The 26808-nt window shown below is 42.3% G+C and overlaps 1 protein-coding gene, 1 long non-coding RNA gene and 1 pseudogene across 2 annotated transcripts; all 3 read right to left on the bottom strand.

Annotated features, from left to right (window-relative positions):
• Nucleotides 1–3163: 3163 nt before the first annotated feature.
• Nucleotides 3164–5057, bottom strand: LOC109484843. The gene is made up of 2 exons (XR_002141095.1): nucleotides 4931–5057; nucleotides 3164–4012 (listed from the first exon to the last, which is right to left on the bottom strand). It is a non-coding gene; the product is annotated as an uncharacterized LOC109484843 (long non-coding RNA).
• Nucleotides 5058–10357: 5300 nt separating this feature from the next.
• Nucleotides 10358–20710, bottom strand: LOC109484840 (angiopoietin-1 receptor-like). The gene is made up of 17 exons (XM_019788198.1): nucleotides 20031–20710; nucleotides 19690–19803; nucleotides 19155–19448; nucleotides 18602–18901; nucleotides 16924–17014; nucleotides 16428–16566; nucleotides 16061–16154; nucleotides 15611–15732; nucleotides 15157–15319; nucleotides 14611–14721; nucleotides 14153–14346; nucleotides 13758–13880; nucleotides 12091–12161; nucleotides 11927–11967; nucleotides 11544–11640; nucleotides 11086–11185; nucleotides 10358–10810 (listed from the first exon to the last, which is right to left on the bottom strand). The coding sequence occupies exons 1-17, from the start codon at nucleotides 20617–20619 to the stop codon at nucleotides 10787–10789; spliced, it is 2667 nt and encodes an 888-aa protein (XP_019643757.1). The 5' UTR covers nucleotides 20620–20710; the 3' UTR covers nucleotides 10358–10786.
• A 369-nt stretch (nucleotides 20711–21079) lies between these two features.
• LOC109484829 lies at nucleotides 21080–26808 on the bottom strand (annotated as a pseudogene).

Raw genomic sequence — 26808 nt, 5'->3', positions numbered from 1 at the left:
TGGTATATTTCATTTGAGTGTTACAGTTACTTACACATCCCATTCCAAGTACAAATAGCTTGTGTTTGGTTAGGGTTAATCACACAGAAAAGGTCAAGCATGATCCTTTGACATGATTACAGGATAATACTACAACAACTTTTTTTCTGCAGGACTTTCCAAGGATAACAGACATGCAGCGCCACCCAGAGCAGCACGCCCGGTACAAGGAGGCTGCAACACGCTGGTGTGAGCGCTTCAGGGACACCACCTACAGTGATGATATCACACTATACATCCACTGTAAGTAGTGTATACAGAGATTATGAAAAATAGTTCCTTCTCCACATGTCTTGTTAGTGCTGCAATGAAAGCTGTAGTATTCACAGCTGCTCTGTCGCAATACCCCCTTATACTTCTATTCGTATTAATAAAAGATAATCACTGGATCCATACAACTTATGTACAGACCAATGGCTCTTTGACACTGATTTTGAGAACACACGCTCTATGCTAGTGCTCAACATACCCCCCATGTGGATTATGTTTGTTGATAGCATGTCATTTGTGTTGCAGACTTTGGCGTCCATGCTGGAGACCAGCTTGCTGTCCACCCCTTTCTGCACTACGTGAACTGTAAGACAAAAGAGAAGAAAAACCACGTGCAGACAAGGCGGTTCCATCTTGCCACGCAGAAAGGCGGTGGGCATTACGAAAGCAAGTGGGCTGAACAGGTACTACATTACATTTATCTCCATGACAATTATCATCAACATATGCGGTGACCTTTTGCAGGAACTTGTATGAGACTTAACTGCTACACCACACATTACACAGAATACTAGTAGTATAAGCATTTATCAGAAATGATTAATGATTAACAAAAGTGTCCACATTGCTCAGTTAAAATAAAGGTCCGTCTTTGGGAGGATGTTGAAAATTACAATGCAGACTGCTGATATGATCAAATATTTTACATATAAATCAAAGGTGATCTATTTCTAAGTTCTAACTATGCACTGTATGCTAGCTACTAACACAGATGATGACTTCTAAAGAAATCATCTCTACCCTGCCTAAAAAGAGTTCAAGGACCAAGAGTACAGCTACCTCTTCCTTCTCTAAACAACATCAAGGGCTGGAATAGAACACTTTATGTCTGCCAGCTCAGAAATACCCACTACGATTCCGAAATCAAAAATTGAGACGTAATTTCACTCAGATAAAAAGATGGCAGTTTCTCATTATTAACAGCCTCTGGCAAACTCAGATGTCCAGCAGCCGGTCAAGTCCACACAAAGTTATCACTCCAAGTCTACGATTAAAGTCAAACTCAAAGACTCCGAGAACAGAAGCTGGGTGGATGCCATTCCACCCACTTCACAATCATTTGTAATTGAACCTGAAGAACTATGTAAGGAGTTAGCAAGTTTAGAACCACAGTTATGCAGGAAATTTGGATGTAAGCTGACATGCGCAGACTTGCCAAAACAAATGCAGGTTTTTGTCTCAAAATACAAACGTCAAATGCTAGCCACTGTTTACCACCAGCGTTAGACGCATTTATCAATTTCCTGACAGCTTGGTCACGGGCAAGCAAACCAGCAGTGTATCCAAAGTGAACTTTGACTCGCATCACGCAGACCTGGGAATTGGAGGCCATCTTGTCAGCATTGCCTTGACGGCTCGGGAGACTGTCTGACGATCCGAAAGCTACGCCAAGCTTACATCTGTCGCGGCGTCACAGGATGCGATCTGACAGGTAGGTGGATTCTGTTGTGGATTTTGCAGGGTGTTGCACGACCCCAGTCCGATCAAATGGTAAATGGCTGACCAGATATACAGGTGTAGATGTCGTTAGCTCCACGAGGTGCGTTCTGGTTGTTAACACCACTAGACCACAACGGTGAGGCAGATTATCTCATAACTGCGGAAATCAATGTTGGCTACCGCATAGTTAGGTAGAACCGGTACGGTACGTCTACATATAGGATACGAAGTGTTTTGGTTCCTCTCAATGTCTCATCAGCTGAGTTTTGATCTGAGAGGAATTATTTAAGAAGTCGGTACGCTGTTCAGCGGTGGTCGAGTACGGGACGACGGTCGCTCCGATCCAGGTGAGGACACAACGGTAGAAGGACGGTAGGGATGCCGAGGCCTAGATCCAGATCCCCTTCCCCGCCAGCCTTCTCAGAGCCTCGACGTCGAGCACAGGACCGCCGCTCGTGTCCCTCGTGCTTGTCAACCACCGCCTCGCATGTAGTTGTGTCTTGAGACAGGAAATTGCCAAAGTTCTCCAGGACAGACTCGGCTGTGTCTGTCGAGGATTGGCTGGAGGAGATGTCCGCCGCGTTTCTTGCCTGGGGAACGCCTGCGGACCAGGAAGCACATACGCTCTGGCGACATTTGGAGGGGCCCGCGAGGAAGGAAATTACCGTCTTTCCCCGGCTGAGCGGGAGGACATAGTTTGTTGAGGACAGGTCAGATGTTTGGACTGCAGTATCCGGGCCTGGGCGGTTTCGAGCCACCAAGATCCAAGGACTCAATTAGGCAATTTTAGAGATAACGATAGTCCTAGTGGCCGGACAACCTATTGTTCTTGTCAAGCTCGGATCAAGGATAGCGTTGTATCAATGGAAACAGAAGGAAAACTCATTGTAACTTACGGGATCGTACTTATGATTTGACAAGCACATTGGATCCTATGGTATAAAGTTTCGGGTGGGCTGCCCCTCTCAAGATCAGAGGGGTAAGACTTTCGGTGCCCTACTTTCCCCAAAGTTCACGAACCCGAGTTCTTGAACCCAGGGTCACTCACGAAAAATGGGAAAATAATCAATTGACAAGTAGTCCGAGCATTGACTTGACGAAACCTGTCAGTGAAAGTATCCAATTCTGACACGTTTTACATATCTTCTTCGTCCAATCCCGACGAAGTATCTTACGTGATTTTGACACGATTCTCACAGAGATTACCAAATTTGGGGGGATGGGAGTGGACGGAACTTTGAGAAAATAAAAATGGTTTTCTCTCAACAAACTGGGAGAGAAGCCCGAACATCGCTTGAGAATCCTCCAGATCCATCAAAGACAGAATCTGCTACAACACTTGAGCTAAGACCAGTCAGCCTTTCCCGCCACCGACTGCTGTGCTTCCGACATCCTGCCAGCCGTGAACGTTTCGAATAAAATCTGAGAGCGGGGATCTGCTGAGTCTCGTGGTCCTTTCTGACGTCTCACCGGCCAGCACACAGCGGGGACGTCAGCCTCGTCTGCCGACTCCTTACATGCGGGCACTGTATCGAGAGGCTTGTAATACCGGCTGGTCATGACATGAATGTTTAAGGAAAGAGCCGGGCCTAACTCAGCCCCTACACTGTCTTAATCGAACCACCAGGGGCAGCTACTAGTACTAGAGCTGAGATATTTACAACGTAAATTGATTTCGTTTAGTATTAAACATAAACCTTAATTTTCCTGATTGTGTTGACAATGGTCACATGAATTAGAACAGATTCATTCATGTGGATATTGTCATCATTCAAAGTGTGGTCTACTGGTAGTGGGTGCCTTGAACTGTTACTTTTTCGTAAATGTTAACGTTCTCGGTTTCAATCATGATGATCATAAGTCCCACAAGAGTAATCAATTCATGGAGTATTTCTAAACAGCATATACGAAAGATTGTTTTGAGACATTAGCATCCAACAAACCCATCTAACTAAGCTGAACCAGCCCCCACTGAGCCAGTGGCACAGTCCCCGAAGTCTGGGTTTCCAAGAGGCTGGACAGCTGTAAGAATGGACCTAACCCTTACAACCCCTGAGTAAGCTGGATGTTCTGTCTCAAGCCAATCAAGTAACTCAGTGATACTTTTGCTCTGTCACCAGTTTTTTTACATACAAGATGTTGAAGGCTGAGATGAATCGCTGGTTTTCATCATGTACGACTTTTCCGTGTACGGCTGCTGGTGTGCTATATGTGATGGTCCTCACAGCTAATCAATGCTGTATGATGTTCCTCTCAGGTGTTGCTGTAGAGAAAACACAAAGGAACAAAGATAAGTATCATTACACTGAAAATTTTCTTGAAAGTTGGTAATGACCTGAAAACACGGCATCAGTTTGTTTGGATGGCTCTTGAATGGGTTAACGTCAGTGGTCATATATCTGAATCCTGAAGCTCAATTCAGTGGAGAACTAGGATCTCTACCATATGACTTATTAAAAATTATAACATATTCAATTCAATTTTGTTAAGATACCAAACATAACAGAAAAAACACATGGCATACGTAATATGTTGCCTGAATGGCGTTGATATCTACATGTCTACAAAATGCCAAATACCATATAACGTTATTTACTAAAACTATGAAACAACCAAGAGATTTACAAGCTCCATTATCATGAGCCAGACTCTCTTCTTTGCCTAAATATACACCGCGACTATGTAAACACCAATAATGAGAAAATGTGTGTTAGGCTGCTAATTATTTGAAACACGTCTTCCGAAAATGTTGCCACGTACATAGTTCTCGCCCGCCAACACGTAAACAAGATAATCCATCACAGATGTCAGCCGCGCCCAGCCTTACAGTTACAGAATCTGGCCAAGTTTTGCCGTGAGTTACGGTCGTATTAATATAAGCACAGTACAAGACGTTAAACCTTAAAACAACAGTAAACTGAAGATAAGGGACAAAAGGTTTGAACTGGGAACAAAAGGTTTGGACGAACTGACTTACTGAGGGTGGCGAGACACATTCCACAAACTGCCAGTAACAGAACACGGAGTGGCTCAACGGCAAAATCAATCGGCTTTCCTCCACAAGAACATCTCGAAATTTACATACGAGTAACCACAGCATTTAAAACATCCTTCTACCCAAAGTGACCGTCACAAAAGTGACAATTTGTAAAGACAAAGGCGACTGAAATGGAGTACCTACCTCTCGCCACCGCCCTTCCTCTCCAACTAAAGCTGGGTGGTTCTGCGACGAGTAATTCTGACTATATCCATCCGCCGCGGAACTGGTCAGATATCGTGTATACCAACAACTAAATCATACGAAGCAAAGATTATTCTACTATTACTTCAAAAATATAACACAATTATACGAAAATAAGGCAAGCTGTTAAAAGGGAATAATTATTACTAGATGTCTCGTCCTTGTCACGCACTACTTTCTGGCGGCACTTGTGTACATCCTGTCTGGGGAGGATATTCGGTGGCGTGGCCCAGTGAGGCTCACTTAGGGTTTGTGACGACATCCGCGGTGGCTTCAAATCAGGTCAAAACCTTTGAAGCATCATCCTGCGGGAGGAGTTGCGGACAGGGAATTGGCTAGTAATTACAATTCCAAAGGTAGCTGATCAGGACAGCCAATTTCTTATCTTGGTTATTATGATAAACTAGAAGATTAGTGATGAAAACAGAGGCTGAAGGAAAAGTCTGTACCTTATCAATTCCTAAACCTGTACTTAAAAGTACAGTTTTAGGGATGGGGATATACATTGTACGTAAATTGTATGTACTATTCAAGTCAACACGTCTCCTTTCACCTGTGATAATTTTGGGCAGGGACAAGTCAGAAGTCAAGACAATGTACAAGTACAGAGGATGGGCAGCCTTCCTTTCGCTGCCACTGTAAATTGTCCACAACCATTCTTAGATATCCTACAGGACAGCTGCAGACACAAATGGGTCGAGGTAATCTCACTGCCACTTCCCCAATGCTTTCTTTTATTTGTTAGCGGCCTGGGCGAAAGGAAAGACAAGAAGTGAGATAAAAAAAATCTTTGCAACAAAGATGGCATCCGATATGAACTGGTTCAAATGAACTTGCAAAATCTAAAGACTTTCCCTTCAAAAGCTGGACGGACAAGGTCAGAGGTACACACTTAAACCTGGAAGGAAACATCGATAGACCGATTCCTGTGGATATTCTGCGTACTTTTGCCAGCGGTAACCGCAACAAAGTAACAAACTTTCTTGAATCTTTTGCGTTTAATTGCGAATACAATCTGACGTAGACAGTGTTTTGCATTCAAGCTTTGAAGCTCCAAGTGTCTGGCGGATTTGTTTGATTTTCGGTATATGATTAGTTATTGAAATCAAGATGATATGGTTATTTCATTTTATTGCATCCTAAATATAAGTTTGATTACCATGTTAATGTTGATATCATTACTATTACTGTTACTACCTTGTACATAATTATTGCCACACTAGCTATTGTTATTATTACTAGTGGGTTGTTACTACCAGATCCCGTAATGTTGTTTGACCCTCTGTTGTGTATCATAACTAGCCTCCTTCGCAGTCTTGTTGGGCGTCGGCGTTATTTTTTCTCTGAGCGACGCGAGTAATATGCAGCCGCGAGGGACGATTTGCTGCCGAGAGAGTTTTTGCCACGGAGAGAAGGTTTGGAGCGCGAAACCTTCATAACTGCATCACACGCATTGTGTTAATGTGATATCTGAAGTTGTAAGCTGAATATTATGCGTTTATAGAATTCTTGTTGTAGTTGTGTCTTTAATAGTTTTGATATTATACTTACCATATGCACATTTATCAACAGGTATTCGTTATTCATATGATATTAGATAAACGTATACTCTTCCCGTTAAAGGCTATTAAATGTGATACGATACCTTTTCTAAACAAAATGATAAAAAGAACTGTTTCATTTCAAAAGTTTACTTTTCTTTACTGAAATGAGCTTTTAAAGACATTGGGAAAACGATAAACTGTGCAATGAACGGGCTTCTGTATTTGTTGCTATTCTAAGTAGGACGCGGGGACGCCCCTGACCTAGTTTCGCGTCCCTATAACGTGTCTAATTACACACCTGGACATTCCCACCTGGCTAAGAATCCTTTATGAAGAGGAGAAAGCGTGTGTTCTGCCCTTTTGCAACCTACGCCGCGTCCCGTTATGTTTAGACTGTGCAAAATTGAAGAAGCAAGTGCAGGATCTAACGGACATGAGGCAGAAGCAACGTACTGACGCCGCCAAGTTCCAGGTGATTGAAGAGGCGAGAATCCCTCCGCCCCTGTTCTCAGCTGCAAGGATCATCTCAGCATTGACATATTTGGAGGAAAAAGCCAGAGAGAGTAACCATGCAGAGATGGCTACCTTCCGGGACGACCTTGAAGGAGGCCAAGGCTTACGGACACTACCCGTTACTTGGCATGGTGGTTCTCCATGCGCTCGGGCCAAAAGAGGATGAAGATATCGCGAAAAGGTTCGCGGCAGTGGCACTGCCCACCCGCTCGGCCCGCGGTTCACCCCGTGGGGCAGGCAAGGAGCGTTGACTACCACTACACCAGGATGACGGGTTTGTGCTTTAGTTGCAATCAGCCGGGGCATTTCCAGGCCCGGACAGGTGCCCCTTGGCAAAAAAATGTGTACTCGATCACGGTAACATTTCTAAAAAAATGCCACGAATTATCATTAAAGATTAACATGGCTGAAGAGTGTGTAATAAATGGTGATTTTTGGTTAAAAGTTGATTTTGGCTTTGAATCTTGCTTTCGGGTGTTTTTCCGACTCTCGAGCTCACTCTATTCACATAAACACGGTTTTTCTTTGCGTTCTCCTGCCGTTTTAGGGGTCAGAGGTTAAATTAGTATGGGTGACTAACTCTCCTGATTACCACATAATGTTTTAGACTTCTGCCAATATGTTAAAGTGTTTTTAGAGGATTAAAAACAAGACCAACTCACATTACGGTACGTTATTTTCGTTCATGGGGAAAATGTGTAAAATGGATATCGTTATTTTTCACTTGCAATATTTTAGAGGCCTTATAATTACGTTTGCTTGAAATTGAAGGAGACAATTCTTGGGTTTCAGTCACGTGACCCGACCTTAGCGACGGGTGTCATCCGCCATTTTGGTGTACCTACAACCCCGCGTAGCCTATGCGCTATGTACATGGTTCATTGTTTTGTAGCTGGTTGCGGGTCAAAAAAAGTGGTAAACACAGTGTATCTTTTCAATGTGTGCCAAGGTGATTACAAATCAAGGAAAGGACCAAGAAAAACTGACCGAAAAACATCGCAGATTGTGGATTTTTGCGATCAGCCGCGGGGATACGGCCACAGAAATATCCCGAGATTGTGGCCAGTTACTATCGCCAAAGACTCTGGGCAAGCTTCACCCGCCTGGGTCCGACACAATGTTGCCTGGGTCCCTACTAAAAAAAAACCTTGGAAGAAAGAAGTACAGAGATTGGGACGAAAGCAAAGAACAGAAGGAGGGGCGAGGGCCGAAAGGGCGAGAGAACGCAACAAGCGGGCCGCGGAACAGTCGGGTCTGGCGGCTTGACCGGGCGGGGCTTCTGACGCCAAAAGCCGCCCGACGCCACACAATGCTGCTGGATATCGCGTACGTGATCTTCCCTACACCTAGGTCAGAAATGTTCCTGTACATGCAGAAATGGCACCCAGGAATTTCCATTAAACATCGACAAAACAATAGTTTACACGGTGCAAGTGAATTTATTTTGATACACGTGGCAGTCTGACTCAATTTGAGCCTAAGTGCTAAAACTCCGAGTTCACCCTGACAGCCCAACAAAATTACCGATCTTAGCACTAAAATTGCGTTAAGATTCTGCTTATCATGATACCCTAATATTGTAATGTCAATGTTCACAAGCTAATTCATGCATAGGTTGTGAGAGGTTACCCAAAAACGTTTTTTTCACGGCAAAACTACAACTACGGGTACGTAAACAAAATTATGCCCGGAGGCGCCCCTCCCAACGTCGATGATTTACTCCCGCAAACTCGAGGCGGCCAACAAAATTTCTGTCGACAGGGATGACAAGCCGTCATGTGAAATTCTCATTCTAATGGGGTTCCAACAGAGACATGAGTACTTTTTGGTGCTTGAAAAAATATTCATGAACTCCAGTTTGTCAGCGGCGAAACCGAAGGGGCTAGATGAAAGTACACAACAAACAAAGCCGCCGGCGGGCATGAATCAAACTGGCCTTTTGCATTATTACACACAGAACCCATAATTTTGAAACAGCAACCGATAGTAAAACAAGGATTTACATTACCAAGAAAAGCTGAAACTTAGGCTTACCATAATTTGATTGGGGATAACCCGTCCGCTCCACTCGAAATTGTTGTTTTCCGCTACGCGAGCGAGTCACAAGTTGTCGCGAGAAGGAATCAGACACACGGGTGACCCGCGCACAGAGAACTGTCCAAAACACACTTCCCAGAACCTCTCTCTCTCTCTCTCTTAATTCATTTATTGAGAAAAAAAATAGACTAGAGTGACCAACATACGGATCCTGTCCACTGTAGGACTGTGAAGGAGATACTAGTAACGTTAGTCTTTGAAGTTCGTTCACACATACGCAAGTTTTGTCGTCCTATATCCTTTGTCATCGTATCCTTTGACTTCCTATCCTCTCAAAAATGTACAATTTCATTGAAAACCTTGTCATCTGTCAACCATCAAAGACTGCAGAATTATCTTGTGGCTGTTAATTACTTGTATGGCTTCGGTGCCAACGTCTTGACACTGCATAGCACTACACCGAGGTACACCAAAATGGCGGCCGCCTGTATTACGCAAGCCCCGTGACGTCACGTGAAAGCCGAGAATAATGCATTACATGAATGGTAATGTATCCTAATCCTAAAATGCCATGCGGAACACCAGGGTTAAAGCAGTAAAAATGTTTAATTCCGTTAGCAGCATTACTTATTTCCAAATACATGTATCAGATACCGGGTTACACATCTTCGAAGCAAATTACGACCGACTACCGCATTGCCTGAGCTATTATAGATGATGAAATCGCAAATATGCATGAGATATATGAGACATATATAAATACATGAAATTGAAAATCTTTAAAGTTATTTGTAACTTTACGGTAGATATGTTAATGGCAGAACTATCTTATGAATTACTTAAGTGTATTAAAATTCTTCCAAAATGTTCAGAACGGAACGGTGTGTAAAAGCGACATATACTACCTAGGAACATAAATAAAAAAAAATATTTTAAGCTATGCATTTGACATTTTTTGCAGCATGGTAGCTAAATATACGCTTGTAAATCGATTTCAAAACTCTAATTCAATACATATTTTGTTGTTTCTGCCACAAATTTGCCCCACATCTCGCAATACTTAACACCTCCAATTGAGCTTGGAATAGGAAAAACCTTTACGTCTTGATGCAATCATTATTGGTACGTGGCATTAACATGCAATTCTGTTATATATTGCCTGCTGGTATTCCTGGCACAATATTTTTCAATAATTCCATGTCTCGGTGGCATAGTTACTTCTGCATTCGTTGCGTTTCGCGGTGTGATGCGTTGCACGAGAAATACCCCCAAATCGTACCTATACAGGGTGCTATATGGATGGTACTGAATGTGCAGAACAATAATTGTTGTGCTCCGCAGGACAAGGGTTAACTACCTATGTATGATATATGTGACCAAGCCATTGGGACAGCCAGATATGAATGTAAGTTGTTTTTTCAGCTATTTGTCCTTAATAGATTATTTGGATATGGTGTACCTGTACAGTATACTAGCATGCACTGTGTTTGTGACAAAATATTGGATATATACAGCTTAATATTGACATATTCTATAAGCAATGGACGATTTCGTTCAGTGAAACTGAATTCCGTATACTGGATAGTCCTAGTTACAATCAACATACAAATCTTGTGTTCTTGTTATTTACAAAATAAGACAGTATCATATTTCCTTCTTGGCAAAAAGCTTCTGCTCCTTCGCTCTCTTCCCTTGTAGTTTGCTAATTCAGCAATGAGGCACATGTCTGCAAAAGTAAACAAACGTAAACAATACTCTTTTATCTCACCCACCCGAGAGAAAAATAGAAAGTGGAAATGGAATAATTCGGAATAAGACCATTAATTACTTTAAAAATCAATGCATATGATTATCATGGATTATTGAGAAAGACGAATAAAGTCGAAACCGGTCGAATTCCGTCTCATCGCTGTCATTCGCTATGAATGATGCATTTATAAAACTTTACCTTGTGATCTTAAACGGAAAAACGAATATAAATCCTCTTATGTAGAATTTTACCTTGTGATCTTGAATGATCCGATCCAGTATTGCCTTCAGCTCCGGGAAAGTTGGCCTGTTCTCAGGAAGTGTTTCCCAGCAGGTCTTCATCACTTCGTAACTGTTGGGTACAAAATATTTACATCGGTGCAACAAGTCAGTTAGTCCAATTAGAGTATTCCTTATGTGGCTTTATGTAGAAGTACAATATATTTAAACTAATCCCTCATGTCACACACGCACACGCGCGCACACACATACACGCACACAAAAAACACGTACACACGCACACGCGCGCGCACACACACACACCCGTACACACAAACACACACACACACACAGACGCACACACACATACACACGCACCCGTACACACACACACACACACACACACACACACACACACACACACACACACACACACACACACACACACACACACACACACACACAACCTGAATACGAGACCGCAAACGCACACATCTTGGGGACACATAGCGGGTTTCCCCAGCCTGTAGCCACCTGGGAGAAGCTTCATGAGCTCTTTGCCTGTCATCCTGCCATAGGGCTGTTTACCTTGAAGAGAAAATTTATAAGCTATTGTTTACTCCAACTTTAGCAAAAAATCTGTAAACATGACATTTTTGGTCATCACACATGTATGAATGTGACACATTAGGAATATGTATGACATCTCAGAAGAACTCGAAAGTTAATGATTAATTTTAAGAAAATGTAATACCATAAAGATGTGAGAGATTTTTACGGGACAACTACATGATTGTATAACCTGTGTCTAATACACTAACAAATGTGCCCACACCGTTTAAACATTCCACGAAACTATATACGGCACTCTTACCCATTGTCATTATCTCCCACAGAAGGATTCCAAAGGACCACCTGAAACATGGAAAAGACATTCACAGTAACGTGATAAACAAATACAGACCTGTTTCATAGGAGGTTACGTAAATGTTAACTGTGTTTAGATGTCTAAAACTGCTATACATGTAAAATACATACACGTCACTTTGTGTGGTGTACACCTTGTAGAACAGGGACTCGTATGCCACCCATCGGATAGGAAGCTGACTCTAAACGGGAAAAAGGAATGTTAAGAACACATTAGATTGTTGACATCAGCAAATGACTTGTATCTGCTTTACAACACCCTTATCCATTGGCTCTTCAATGCCTTATTATCGAATATGAGATTCAATTAAAGACATACTGATCGAGATTTTCATTGCATTCAATTGACAAGTGGTGTATGACATATGACAAAGTGCAATTTTGGGCGTGATACTATCACCTCACAATAATATTTTTATAGTACTACTTTCAGTAATTAAAGCAGACACATAACTCATATATAATATTGCATACAATGTCTAGTGTCTACAGGTCAGGTACCCAATAGCAACATCATGGTAAATGCAAGCTGATATTCATATGTGTTTTTATCAAGATTTATGGATTAAATAAACTTCCGATACATGGTGTACGGGAGTTGCTGGATAGGTTTGTTGTTGTTATTGTAGATGAAGAGCATGTAGATCTTATTTATTTATTTATTTGGCTTACAAAGAAGCCAGGGTGTCCCAACTAGTCAGAGACTATTATTAAGGGACACCCTGGGGAGTAGGGAGAAACGTTATACATACATAAAAATACATATTACAATCCAAATACAATAAGAATAATATGTGCTTACATTTATGAAATACATATTGTTTGAGTAGTAGAGTCCATGTATTTACAAAGTTGCCGACTCGGAGATAATATGTACAACTGTTAAGTCGGGAGGTGACACAAATGTGATGTGTAGTTAAGTAGAATATGGATCCCCGAAGGATTTCCGTGCTTTAGCTTTAAAAGAAAACAGTGTAGGGGCCGATTGAATGTCAACTGAGAGGGAGTTCCATAAGAGGGTGGCTCTGTGGAGGAAGGCATTCTGTGTTCTGGAGCTTTTAGGGATTTGTACACAAAGATTATTTCCATTTCTGAGGGGGTATCTGGAATGTATGGCGGATGTCCTGGTAACAGGTAATAAACTAGCTAGGTGGGGCGGGCAGTGACCATTCTTCAATTTGTACAGAGTGGTTACTGCGTGGACCTTACGACGGTAAGTAAGTGAAGGGAGGGCAAACTGAGAATAGAGAGATTTGTGAGAGGGATAAGGAATCCCGTGGTGTCCACTTATCACTCTGGCTGACCGGTATTGGACCGATTCGATGGTCTTTTGATCACGCATGGTGAGACCACCCCAGACGATGTCAGCATATTCTAGAACTGGTCTGACAATGATTTTGTACAGTTGTAGTAGTATGGTCTTGGGCACCTTTTTTCGAAGGGCGCAGAGCATTCCAGCAGTACGTCTTGCCTTGTTTGTCATGGCTTCGACGTGTGCAGACCAGGTGAGTTTACTGGTTAGGGTCACACCCAGGTGTTTGTGACTGTGGACAATCTGTAAGGTGGTACCGGCTAAGATGACCGGGGGGATCCTTTGTGGGAGGGGGCGGGTAGTGAGAAACATAACTTTGCATTTGTCCCTATTAGCCTCTAGTTTCCAGTGTTGTAGCCACTCGGAAACTGTAGCCAGATCTGTGTTCAGTGAGTCTACAACTGTGTTGATGGAACGGTGAGCTACAGTAAGAGAGGTGTCATCTGCGAACAGAATGTAGATCTACCTTCGTGCTCTTGACGTACTCAGATCCCTCGTAGATATCCCGTGACAGACCAAAGTCTGAGATTTTGGCCGTCAGGTCCTTCCCGAGGAGCACATTCCTGGCGGCAAGGTCACGGTGGACACACTGGATTGACGAAATAAAACAATAGATGAATTAGAATGAGACCCCCTCCCCCGTCCTTTTTTTTCTATTTCAACACCGTCGAGCATGTTTGTTCTTCCCACCCCTTAGGATAACATGCATTGGAATCTACAGTTGTACGCACGTCGCTGACACTGTTTCAAATGCTATTATAATTACTGACAATAAGTGAGATATAAGATAATGCTTCGATCCTACAGCCTATCCACAAATGACAGCCATTTAACACAGTAACAAGCTCTCTACACGTGTACCTGCATGGCAGCAAGGTGACTCATCCCACTTGCTATGTCTATACCAAACGTGATCAGTTGCTCCATTGGCAACAGAATCCCGGAGGTGGCAAGGTTTCTGTTGTCTGACCGGTTTAGCTCCTTGGGACGGTTATTTCTCAGCCAGTCCTTCAGACATCCATTGGGTGCGTATTCAACAACAAGTGTCAGCGGGCCTAAGGCGGAACGTTTTGACAAATATTTTGACATTATATAGACAAGATAGTTGATAGACATGTAAAACGTCAACAGTCGTTTCACATTCATGTCACAAGTGCATGAACCCATATTGAAGTACTTTGTCTTTGATATTAAAATGTTTATGTCATTTATTTCACCCCGGGATAAATAAAGAGGGCCATTGTTTTTGGTGACTGTGAAAATGACATTCATTAAAAAAGTGACCTTACATTAAAGATACACGAAGGTTGAATTCCTACCTTCTACCGTGCATGCACCAACCAGACTGATGATGTTGTCATGACGACCAACTGTAACCAGTATGTCCAGCTCTCCAATGAGGTCTTCTTTATCCTTTTCCTCTGCAGAAGCTGAGAAAACATAACAAATTCCAAGATAAAATGTGCTAGTTCATCATCTTAGACCTTAGTTCCTCTTGCAACTTTACTGTTGCATTGGTCGACAACTGGTTCTGACGGTACTTCACCAGGTACTTCTGTTTTCAGCCGCAGCAGCCATGTCTTCTAGTGCAATGAACCCCGGTATTTTCCCAACATTCATCATGTTACATCACAAGCATTCTTTATATCAAAGAAACAATACAAGGAAAAGGCATGATTTATACATAGATCATGACTTTTTATAGATGTAATCTGAGACACAAAATAAACAAAGACAAAGGGTTTATTACCCCCGATAAATTTTAGGTCTCTGACGAATCTCAGATGATTCATTCTTTAAATTCGGGATATTTTATCCTAAATACTCAAGCCATTTGTTAAATGTGCGATATGTTTAAAATGCACCTTTCAGTGTCTTAACTGCCACAATCTGGGTGACGCCTCTCTTCCTCAGCTCCCCTATACGGACTTCTCCAAACTGACCCTTCCCCAGGACTTTGCCGAGCTTCAGGCTGGAGCGGGGGATTTCCCAGCCAGGGTGGAGTGGTCTGCTGCTTTCAGCGGACTCCTAGAAGTCAATTGTTAGCAACAAGTCAGGACGTACGAGTCATTTTCCGGGGCAGTAGAAAGCTCCTCTGTAATTGGGAGGAGCTTTTCTTCTACGTTTCATTCTTACTGACAGTCAAGCCCAAAACATTCCCTCCCTGTTTCCACCTTCAACGTCAGATTTGTATCGGAACATTTACGGTCAATGAAACGTAATAAAAGTACTTATTGTTTGAAGCACGATATATTTTACTTAACATGAAAAGCAATATAAACCCAACATCTTTATCTCGACGAGGTAAAGTCATGATACCTGATTGTCCTTCAGCTCTTGAAGGGCCTTCTGCAGTTTTGCCCGCGGTCCGATCTCAGGGACGAGCTCAGCAAGCATGTCACTGGTCAGGGACATGGCTCCTTCTCCGTCTACCTTGTGCCCTGATAAAGACCATTCCCATCAGCATCTGTACCTGTATAGCCCGTATAACCGCCGGCCCTAGGCGTAACACACAAACTCCACAGGTGCACACTAGAGATCCATTTTTGCCATCAGTAAACACTTTTTGTAGCTGTAGAAACACAGGTTTCCTTTTTTGTTGTTGTAGGAGCCCGCATAACCGCCCCTCGCCGTAACACACAAACTCCACAGGTGCACACTAAGAGATCCAAATTTGCCGTTTAACACTTTTTTCTAGCTGTAAAAACACAGTTTTACTTTTTTGTTGTAGGAAGTAAATATGATTATATTAAGTATGATTTAACTTACGCCTGAATGCTGCAGCATATTGGCCAAGCCCCTTGGCTTTTAGGAATTCCACTACATCGTCAACAGTGACGAGGTCTGCGATGCTGTAAATAGTCTGTAGTACATAGAAAGTGTGATTTACATTGGGCTAGAAGTTAACGTCTGCCAAACCTAAGTTGGAACAAATGTGCTATTCTGATTTTTATGCATTAACGAAATTTTAGAAACCTGACATATTCATCGCGAGTAAAGGTATTGGTGATTAACAATGTACATTAATAAAGTTATTATTTCAGTCATATAGTAACAGCCCTAACTATACCTGAAATGATCATTGGTAAATGTAATTATTGTAAAATTGAAGAAAGTGTGATTCAAAGTTCATTACCGTGTCATATGGTGAGAAGTCTTCTTCTATTGCTGCAGGATTCTCAGCTGATTCTTCCGTGGACGGTTCGTTTTCCATGATTATCGTCAGGTCTATCTGAGGATCTGTAGGGTCCCGGTCGTCTTCGGCCTTCCTTTTCCTTTAAAGGCATACATTGCAATTTGCGTGGCAATACTAAACATACTCTGTATAAGGGAATGTGGCAATTAAAAATACTGACAAATCCAAGAGTATTTTTGTCGCCACAAAACAAACTTTAATATAAAAAACAACAAGTTTCCTTCAGCGACAAACACATTTTCTCTACATTTATCAACATGTTATTGAATTTATTACATTAAAAGAATGATCAGAACATTTACTTTACCCCGAAATTGCTTTAGGTGTCTTTAAAATGATTTTACCAGTCAGTGTACAAAGTGTTTAGTCATGAGGCACATTAATAGATTCTAGTGTTTATAGAGTCTATTAATATATGAATCGAGACTTTATTTACCTATAACAAACTATCCCTATTGTCACCAGAAGAACCACCAGCAGAGCAGACACACTGCCGCCAACGATAGCAGCAACAGGTGCAGGTTGGTCTAGAAGGGAATCATAGCATTCAAGTTATATCAATCTAGAATGAAAAACTAATACACCACTCCTATTTCTACCAATGCAGTTACGAAGCAGTCGCAAACAACATGGACAATAAGCTCTTTCTTAACAATAACCTCCAAGTCGGTTAATTTATCTAATATAGCCTTAGAGGGTAATTAAAAGTGCATATAAGTTTGAGAGTTAACCAATTATTACTAGCAATCGAATTTATGTTTTGAAACCCTTGGCCCAATGCACGTCTGGCGAACATAATAAAGGCTATGATTGTAAACTTGGAATGTTATGCATCTGTTGTTTTGTTCCCAATTAAAAAAAATATATATAAAAATATCCGATAACATTAAAAAGGAAAACAGCTCGAATTCAAATGATATGCATGACTATTACCTTCGTTGGCTGTTTTTGAGGTCACTGTGATCATCCTCTATGCCAACAAAGCAAACTAGAGACCCACGATCTCATACCTTCGCCAAATTATGTTAATCTTTATGACTGACAGAGATGATTCCTACTGATTATGATAATAGGATCCTCATTTGCATGAATTATATCAGTTGATCATATTCTCCATCAAGACAGCCTTATCTCAAAGAAAGCCATTCTATCATTTCCTCATAAATTATGCAAATGAGGTCCTTATTTGAATAAGTTATGTTTAATGATGTTCACCTTCACTTAACTTTCAAACACCCCAAGTATGAAATTCCAGGCAGTTCGCATAATGGAATTATAACACTTTCTTATCAATTATGCAAATTAAGTGTTATTTTACATAATCAATATCTGCCTGTGTTTCTCTCGTTCTCAATTACATGTCACAAGCTTGAATAGTCCTATAATGTAATGAAACTGATTTATAGAATTTTCCCATTAATTATGCAAATTACATCCAGATTTGCATATTTTGTCACATAATTATGCCAAGCGTCTCGGAAGAACCTTAACAAGCCGCTAGGGGGTCCAAAGTCTCATCATTTCCAGGTCTCATCAAGACCTACCCACCTACCAAATATCAAGATAATCCATTTAAGCTTTCTCGAGTTATGCTGTTGACACACAGACACACGGCCAGGAAAACATAACCTTCGTCAATTCTTGGCGAAGGTAAATATACACTCGTCAACATGCTTTTTTAGGAGCCATTCTTATTTAAGGCCATGTTGATTTGATTATATGGGTGACATCCGCGCGCGCATGAATTTTCGGCCGTTTCCAACAAAAAAAAAAGTTTTCAACCATACTGTAAATCGTGCAAAACAGTTGCTAAATGAGCAAAAATATGTCATAAGTTGCTAGGAAAACATTTAGAAACGATACCAATGTCGTAGAATGCCAAAATCAAAGGAAAAAGACAAAAATGTAAAGAAATGAATTCGAAGAGTAGATTATTCGCCATAACATATTCTGTGCCATTTGTTCAACCTTCATGACCACGTAGATTTCATAGTGAAATCAACTTTTTTTTTTGCAAAACTTTTTTTTTATTCGCACGCGCGCATCGGTTTTGGGGTTCCCAGAGGATGTCATCCATATAATCAAATCAACATGGCCTAATATGGTATACTCACAATATTCCAGCGTCCTTGCGATGTTACAGTTGCTAAAGTTGCTTCCTCCTGCACTATTTGACCCTCGCACCCGGAATGCGTAGTTTGTATACGGGTCTAGGTGTCCAATAACAGTAGTGGTGATGTCGCCTGCAGTTGTAACTTCAAGTAGAAACGCATACTCAAAGCAATGCTGCGATGCTCCATATTGAACTGTGTAGTTATGGATCTTGCCGTTGGGTTCTATCGGAGGATCCCAGGTCAGGTGGACAGAGTTGTGTGAGGTTGGTACGGCTGCCAAATTGCGGGGAGGACCGGGAGCTGCAAATGTACAATGCAGAGGCCTATGCAGAGCATTATCTGTGGTACACAATAGACTGATTGGATCCATGTTCAACTTTCTTTATTTATCTATTCTAGTTGCAACAGCAATACACGGTGGAGCACTAGGCAGCGCAATTCCAACCGACGCCATGCTCCACATGAATACATGATTATTGTTTAAAGTAATATCTTAAGAAGGGCCACCACCTCGAAAAGGACTGCCCAAACTAAAGATGATAAGATTTCTTACGCGTTTCGACTGTAGTTCCCCTCACATTGCTAAGATCACTCCACCCTAACGAGGTGTTCACCCGCACTTGAACATCGTACATGGCTCCTGGTCGTAGGTTGTAAATGTAGACATCGCCGTCCCCAATAGAAGCTCCAGCTGACGTCCATGCTCCCCAGCTCTCCGTGTCACTCTGTTTGTAACGTACTTGGGAGTCGATGATGCTGATGTTACCGGATACTCCTACCGTCCAGGTAACGTGTAGGGTCGTAGAGTTCACTGTGTTGACGCTCACTGTCACGTCTTTAGGACTTTCTGTAGACAGTGGGTGTTTTTCCGTCTTTATGACTTTCTTGAGACACTAAGTATTTTGGCTACAATAACGCATTCCCCATAAAATGGACATTCCTTAAGCATACAGTGTCCACAATCTCTAAAAGAAATACAATTATTAAGAGTAAGTTAGTTTATCAGAATGCAGCCACTTTATATCACAAAATTGACTAGTAGACCATAAAATCGCCATTTTATTGTATACAAAAGAAAGATCACCTACCCTGGTCACAAAATGCACCGTACCATCCGTGTGCACACGTGCAGATATATAGTCCTGACTCAACAGGTCCTGACGTGAGGGTTCCACCATTCTGGCACGGTCTGAATGATGAGACTGTAAGAACAAAGTATGCTGTTGCCATTTATTAATTACTAAGCTCTTGTAGACACAATATTATAGCCGGGACCCTTTTGACGTACTACCTTTAAACCAAAAATACACAGTTCTCAGTAACCCCAAACAATATATTACGTCCTGAATAAATTACCAAAGAATTTTTTTTTATTTTGCGACGATAACAATGTACGCACAAAGCCGGGCCTAGAACTTTGAACACGTACCGGAAAAATTAGCTGGTCTGACCATCATGATCGTCTTCTTCAAGGAATACTGGTAACGTCTCCAAGTGTACCAGACGATTCCGTTTGCACTGGAGCAGTAAGCTAAAGGTACTGAGCAGCCGGTCAGATACTGTCCGTTCAACAAGGCGTAACCACAACTTAGAGTGTACCACCAGCCACCTTGTCCGAATCGACCCGCACAGTCGGTACTGACACCGTCGTTATCTTGGTCTGTTGTAGAAAATGGTCTGTTGTTGATACTGTGACGCCCATCTTGAGAAGACGGGTCCAAACTATCAGTTGCAGTCCCGTTGTATCCCTCGATCGTTGCCGTGTACTTGCTGCTGGCATCTCCTACAGAAAACGTGCTGTACCGCGCAAACCGACTGTTTGTTTCCCAGTCTTCCAAGTACACGTACAGTTCGTTTTGTTTCTGTGTTGTCAGACTGTGGATGTTCCCCAATCCCAGCCAATACTCTACAGTAGGATTGCCGAATCCCTGCTCGTACTCAGTCCAAGTCCTGTCAAACGGCACAGACCCGTCCTGTCGCCGCTGTATGACCGTCCACCCACCGCCATCAGTGTCCATGTCACAGTAGGCTTGGAATGGTTGTGGGTTGCCGATGGTGTAAACATGACTGTGCCGAATCCCAAGGGCGAGTATGTCAGTACAGTCTTGGGGCGCCAGGATTTCTGGAAACAGTGGGCAATTGGGATAACAAGACACATTGTGAAAACTAGGAATAGGAATAATAGGTGGTGCATCAATATAAAATGAGTCCCTCGTGTAAAACATATATTGTCATCCTTGTTAAACAAAAGTATAGTGTACGTACGTTTCCTCTGGTAGTAATTTCGGTAAGGCCAACTGTCCCACTCAGGACCAGGAGATGCCGCCGTGTCCTTGTCAGAACTACTGAGCCAACACCGTGCACTGACGCCCTCTGGCGAGCCGGCAGGGCGATGGTTGAAGGACAGACATGTCGAGTTGACTCCATGGTAACTGCCGTTACCTTGCAAACAGCGGCGAGCACACTCGTCTGCGTCTATGTTGCTGTACGTTGTTATGTGGTTATAAGGAGAGTCTCCAAAGAAGCGACCTTCCTCTTTCGTGAAGAGATCCCCGTATGAAACAGTCCCTAAATCAGAAATGTTACAACTGTCCAAAATGAAATTACAAAATATAATACAGCAAACTCTATATGTACATGTATCTTATTACTTATACCCTAAGAACAACGATGGTAATTTAATTTTAACAGGATGACTCTGAAAGATTCTGAAAGGCAAGAAGGGCCAACTGCTCCAAATCTATTTCTGCAGAACTGCTCAAAGCCATGCTGAACGCAGACCATCCCCTCCATGACTTGGTGGAGGGGCTGATGAGCACTGGGAGGTCCTTAAACGCAGGAGGACTCAGGGATCCCATGGCAAGAACCTCCAGACTGCAGAGTTCATTTGTGCACCACACTATCAGCCTCAAATTCAGAATTAGTTTTTATGTGTTGTACATTTATTTATTTATTTATTTATTGAAAATGCAACAAGACATTACACTGACTCTCAAGGCAGCAAAGCTGATGTTAGAGAGTCAACATATAAGGACAAAACATATAGGGCACATAATATCAACAGTGTGAAATTACAAAAAAAATGATCATAAGATGTTGTACATATTGTAATTGTCGTTAATCTGTTTGTTTTGTTTGTCCCTACGTTGTATTTTATGTACTATGTAAGGTCAGCACAATTCAGCGGTTCATAATTATTTATGTACTGCTGCTATGCTGACCACTGTTTTGAAAAATAAAAAAATTAAAAAAAATGAAATACCTGTACGGTTCTGACACGTTTCCCCAGTCTAAAAGTCAACACACTCCCCATTACAGACTCCAATCGTCTTGTTACAGTCTGATCCGTTTGCACAGTGGCAGGTTTGGGTACAGTCACCTCCGTACAAGCCGTGAGGACATTCTGAAATAGTCAGCAAATTTTTATCAGTATTTTTTACCCTTGGAATTATCAATTCAAATTAGCTTATCGACGTAGGTAAAACGTCAGGTTATGAACCATACGTTGAAGAATTGTTTAAGCATACCAAGTCGTTTAGGAACTACGATATGAATGACAAAACAATGTACATGTAAGTTAAACTATGCATGTTTTAAGAAGAGAGAAGGAAAACCCTATATTTATACACTAATATAGGTATGTTATGTAATACTTCTTTCTTCTACCCTTGTTCCTCAGTTATCTAACCTGGGGCATTTGGCAAATGTAGGGCATGGATATGCAATAACGTTCATTGTCATTGTCATTATATGTCGACTAACTCTGTAACAGAAATAGCGATCTAATTAGTTCTTTGTAACCGAAAAGAATACTTACCGCGATCACATTTGTCACCATAGTATCCAGCCGCACACACGGAAGCTTCTCCAGTCGGACATTTCCCGGTTAACCTGTCACAGGTCTGGTTCCCGTAACAGTGTCCACAGGTTATACCACAGTCAGGGCCGTACGTACCGGAACACTCTGTACGAAATTTATGTAGAGCAATCAAGGCGATCGATTTTTTCTATTAATCAAAACAAGGCGGGTGATAAAAAAAGCCATATATTGATCACATTTGTTGCTGCTAGCTTCAATTTTCATGGCACTCTACCATTAAACAACCTTAATTGAGACAAATTGAGCTTGCAAATATGCTGTCACTATGTAACAGTAAGTATACACTGTATCTAATAGACCGTGGTAATCAATAACTACTGCCAATATGGACTACGCATAACTGGCACAAACTATTATAAAATCATTCATTCATTCATTCAACCATTCATTATTCATTACAGTACATAAATGACTCACCCTGATCACAGAATACACCATGCCATCCCTCAGCACATGCGCAGATGTAAAGTCCGGAATCTTCAGGTCCTGGCGTCAGGGTTCCGCCATGCTGGCAGTTTTTGAATGGGGACGCTGCGGAGACATGGTAGAATGACATAGAGTTGACATTTCGCATTTGATTAATTATAATATAATGAATACCATGCTTTGTTACCTGACTGCACCGACGGTTTTCCCAAGTTTGTTTTACCCTAATGACCTCCCGCACGGCAGTTGTATATGCCGTTAAGCCCCTAAAGTGATTTAAAATTATAATCAACACAAAATTGCTGAAAGGAGACAAACATCATCATAATCATCATCATCTTGTCGGGCGTCTTGCCAGGACCAGGTGACTTTCTTCCTCCAGACAGATCTGTTCACCATTAGCTGCCCGAGATGTACAAACAAGGTAGTCATTAATCTCTATATAAAGACATACTAAATGATCTTTCCTACAATAACCTTGCTGTGCAATAGATGCCAAAAGTAGCGACTTTGACAGTTACCTGAAACATTGGTTGACCTGACCATCATGACTGTTTTCCTCAGGGAATATCTGTAACCCAACCAGGTGTACCAGACGATTCCGTTTGCACTGGAGCAGGAAGCTGAAGGTACTGAGCAGCCTGTCAGATACTGTCCGTTTAACAAGGCGTAACCACAACTTGGAGTGTACCACCAGCCTCCTTGTCCGTACGTTCCTGCGCAGTCGGTACTACTGACACCGTCGTTATCTTGATCTGTTGTAAAAAACGGTCTGTTGTTGATACTGTGACGTCCATCTTTTGTAGACGGGTCCAAGCTATCAGTTGCAGTCCCGTTGTACCCGTCGATCGTTGCCGTATACTTGCTGCTGGCATCTCCCACAGAAAACGTGCTGTACCGCGCAACCCGACTGTTCGTTACCCAGTCCTGTCCAGATACACGTACAGTTCGCTTTGTTTCTGTGTTGTCAGACTGTGGATGTTCTTTAATCCCAGCCAGTACTCTCCACTTGTATTCCCGAATCCCTGCTCGTACTCAGTCCAAGTCCTGTTAAACTGTACGGACCCGTCCTGCCGCCGCTGTATGACCGTCCAGCTACCGCCATCAGTGTCCATGTCACAGTAGGCTTGGAATGGCTGTGGGTTGCCGACTGTGTAAACATGACGAATCCCGAGGGCGAGTATGTCAGTACAGTCTTGGGGCGCCAGGATATCTGAAAACAATAGACGGCATGATTCAATTGCAATTTTGGTACCGACGTTGGCACATCTTAGTGACCTTTTGTGACAGTTAAGATGGCATGCATTCAGCTTATGATACAAGGAGTCAAAGGTCTCGTGCCTCCGGAAAATGATTCTTGTTGTTGTTTTAATGGAATTGCATGTTTTATTCATCATTCCCAGTCTATGCGTTTTACCACTGACATAAGACATTTTGCTACATATGTGCATATATAGCAGAATATTTATGGCTGTCCGTGTACCTGGCGTGCCTTGCCTGTGAAGCTATAAGTTTGGAAATACAAGCAAATACCCAAACTTATAACAAACAGAACTTGTGTACACTTGGGTACTGTTATTAGGGTAACTAGTGCATTTAAGTAAGTACTTTTAAGAAGCAAAAGATTATATTAACGTAATTAAGAAATATTTGCTAAATAGAAAAACTAGCTAATGCTAATACGGATGGAATACCTGCTACTTGTTCAACTCTGCACATCATTTATAATGTTTATGTCCACATAATTTTAGAGATTAGGGAATAGGCATCCTTGTCAAAAAGAAGTATAATATTAATAGTTACGTTTCCTCTGGTAGTAATTTCGGTAAGGCCAACTGTCCCACTCAGGACCAGGAGATGCCGCCGTGTCCGTGTCAGAACTACTGAGCCAACACCGTGCACTGACGCCCTCTGGCGAGCCGGCTGGGCGATGGTTGAAGGACAGACATGTCGGATTGACGCCATCGTAGCTGTCGTAACCTTGCAGACAGCGACGGGCACACTCTTCCGAGTCTATGTCACTGTATGCTGTTATGTGGTCAGAAGAACTACCGAAGAAGAAATGACCTTCCTCCTTGCTGAAAAGATCTTCGTAGGAGACAGCCACTAGAACAGAAATGTTACATAATTCTAAGAGCAACAGAACTTTCTTAAAAACAGTAAGAACATTAAAGAGGAAGATTGCACCATGAAATTACTACATAAAGTCAACAGTAACAGACCTCGGCCTACCTCTTACTACCGTTGTATTAAGATTGCTAGCTTTAAAGTAGATAGTAACAAAGACAAGTTACTCTTTCAGACACTTTAATCCCAGTATAGCCTTGGTCACAACCCGCCGTACGTGCATCTGCGTGCTGTCTACGTGCAAAAACGTGGGCAAACGCTAGCCTCCTTCGCAGTCTTTTTGGGCGTTGGCGTTAACCTTCTCTCCGTGGCAAAAACTCCCTCTGCAGCAAATCGTCCCTCGCGGCCGCATATTACTCGCGTGCTCAGAGAAAAAATAACGCCGACGCCCAACAAGACTGCGAAGGAGGTTAGGCAAACGCAGGGCATTCGTGCGTGGTGAGTACCACCTCCATACGGAATTCTACGGATTTGGGAGCACGCAGACACGTCGTAGAACTTTAAGTGCATGTAAAACTTTGTCTACGTGCGGTCTGCGGATTCACCACTCGTGCGTGCGAGTACGGGCGACGCGCGTGCCCTGTACGTACCGTACATAAGACGCACGTGTGAGTAAGGCCCTCCTTACGGTAAAGTTGCAACCGCACAGAGATCGTACGTTGTAAGCACGTACAACTCACCACGAGGAACGGTGCCAGACGGGGAGTGCAGGCCACACTCTTAACACCCGAACTTTTTTTGTGACGGTAATGACCGAACATTTGGTTTCTTTCAAATTAATATTCCTTTTTGCAATCTTTCAGTGATCTTTGCACATATGTTGGTTAAACATAGTAAGAGGTATATTTTAGCATGATTAAAGATGTAAAATAATTGCAGCTCATTATCATAATTTACGCAAATCAGGATGAGGCCTGCAGGCATGAACATGGGGTTGACCTTTGACCCCATATGATTGTCAAAGGTGAAATTCCTCTGAAAACCTGATGACCTTATTCCTGAGATTGAGACAGTTTGGACCCCAGGCGGTCTTACATCAGACTTCCCGTTGTTATTCTTACAAATTTGTCTCGATCTCCAAACAAAAAATTAGGAGAACTTGAAGACGAGGTTTATTGACAAAGTCAAATAGCACATGAAAATATACGCCTGGGGTCCAAATGGACCCCGTTCGGGTGTTTGAGGGTTAAACTTTGCGCAACCCTGCGAGTGACGTGCGTCGACGCCAATCCTTCCCCACGTTTTCAGAAAAACGTAGCAGACGTGGCCTCCCAAAAAACGGGTTGTGACTGGGGCTTATATGTATACCTGTACGTATCTGGCACGCGTCCCCAGTCCAGAAGTCCAGACACCCCCCGGTGCATGCTCCAGTCTTCTTGTCACAGGCTGTTGGTCCATCTGCACAGTGACAGGTTTGGGTGCAGCCAGCTCCGTACATGCCGTCTGGACACTCTAAACATGGACATCATTACTAACGTTAAGTGTTACGAAGTATTCCAAAAAGAATCAGTGAAAAAGCTGATCACCTTGAAAACCATGATGTTTGTCATATCAAAACATGCCTAACATGGCAAAACATTAAAGGTTTAGATATTAATCATCACACAATGAAATGAGCTATATATATATTACTAGCATGTAGTCTCACCAGTATTACATTCTATGCCCATGAGTCCAGGTGCGCAGGAACAGCCGTACGGGTCCATCACACACAGCAGCTGTCCCGTACAGTTGCCACCGTCACACTCTCTCGTGCAGCTTGTACCGATTTTGG

The sequence above is a fragment of the Branchiostoma belcheri genome, unplaced genomic scaffold, assembly GCF_001625305.1.
Source record: "Branchiostoma belcheri isolate BF01 breed outbred unplaced genomic scaffold, Haploidv18h27 scaffold70, whole genome shotgun sequence".
Classification (NCBI taxonomy): Eukaryota; Metazoa; Chordata; class Leptocardii; order Amphioxiformes; family Branchiostomatidae; genus Branchiostoma; species Branchiostoma belcheri.
The sequence above is the reverse complement of the archived record's forward strand: the minus strand, read 5'-3'. Positions and strand labels throughout refer to the sequence as shown.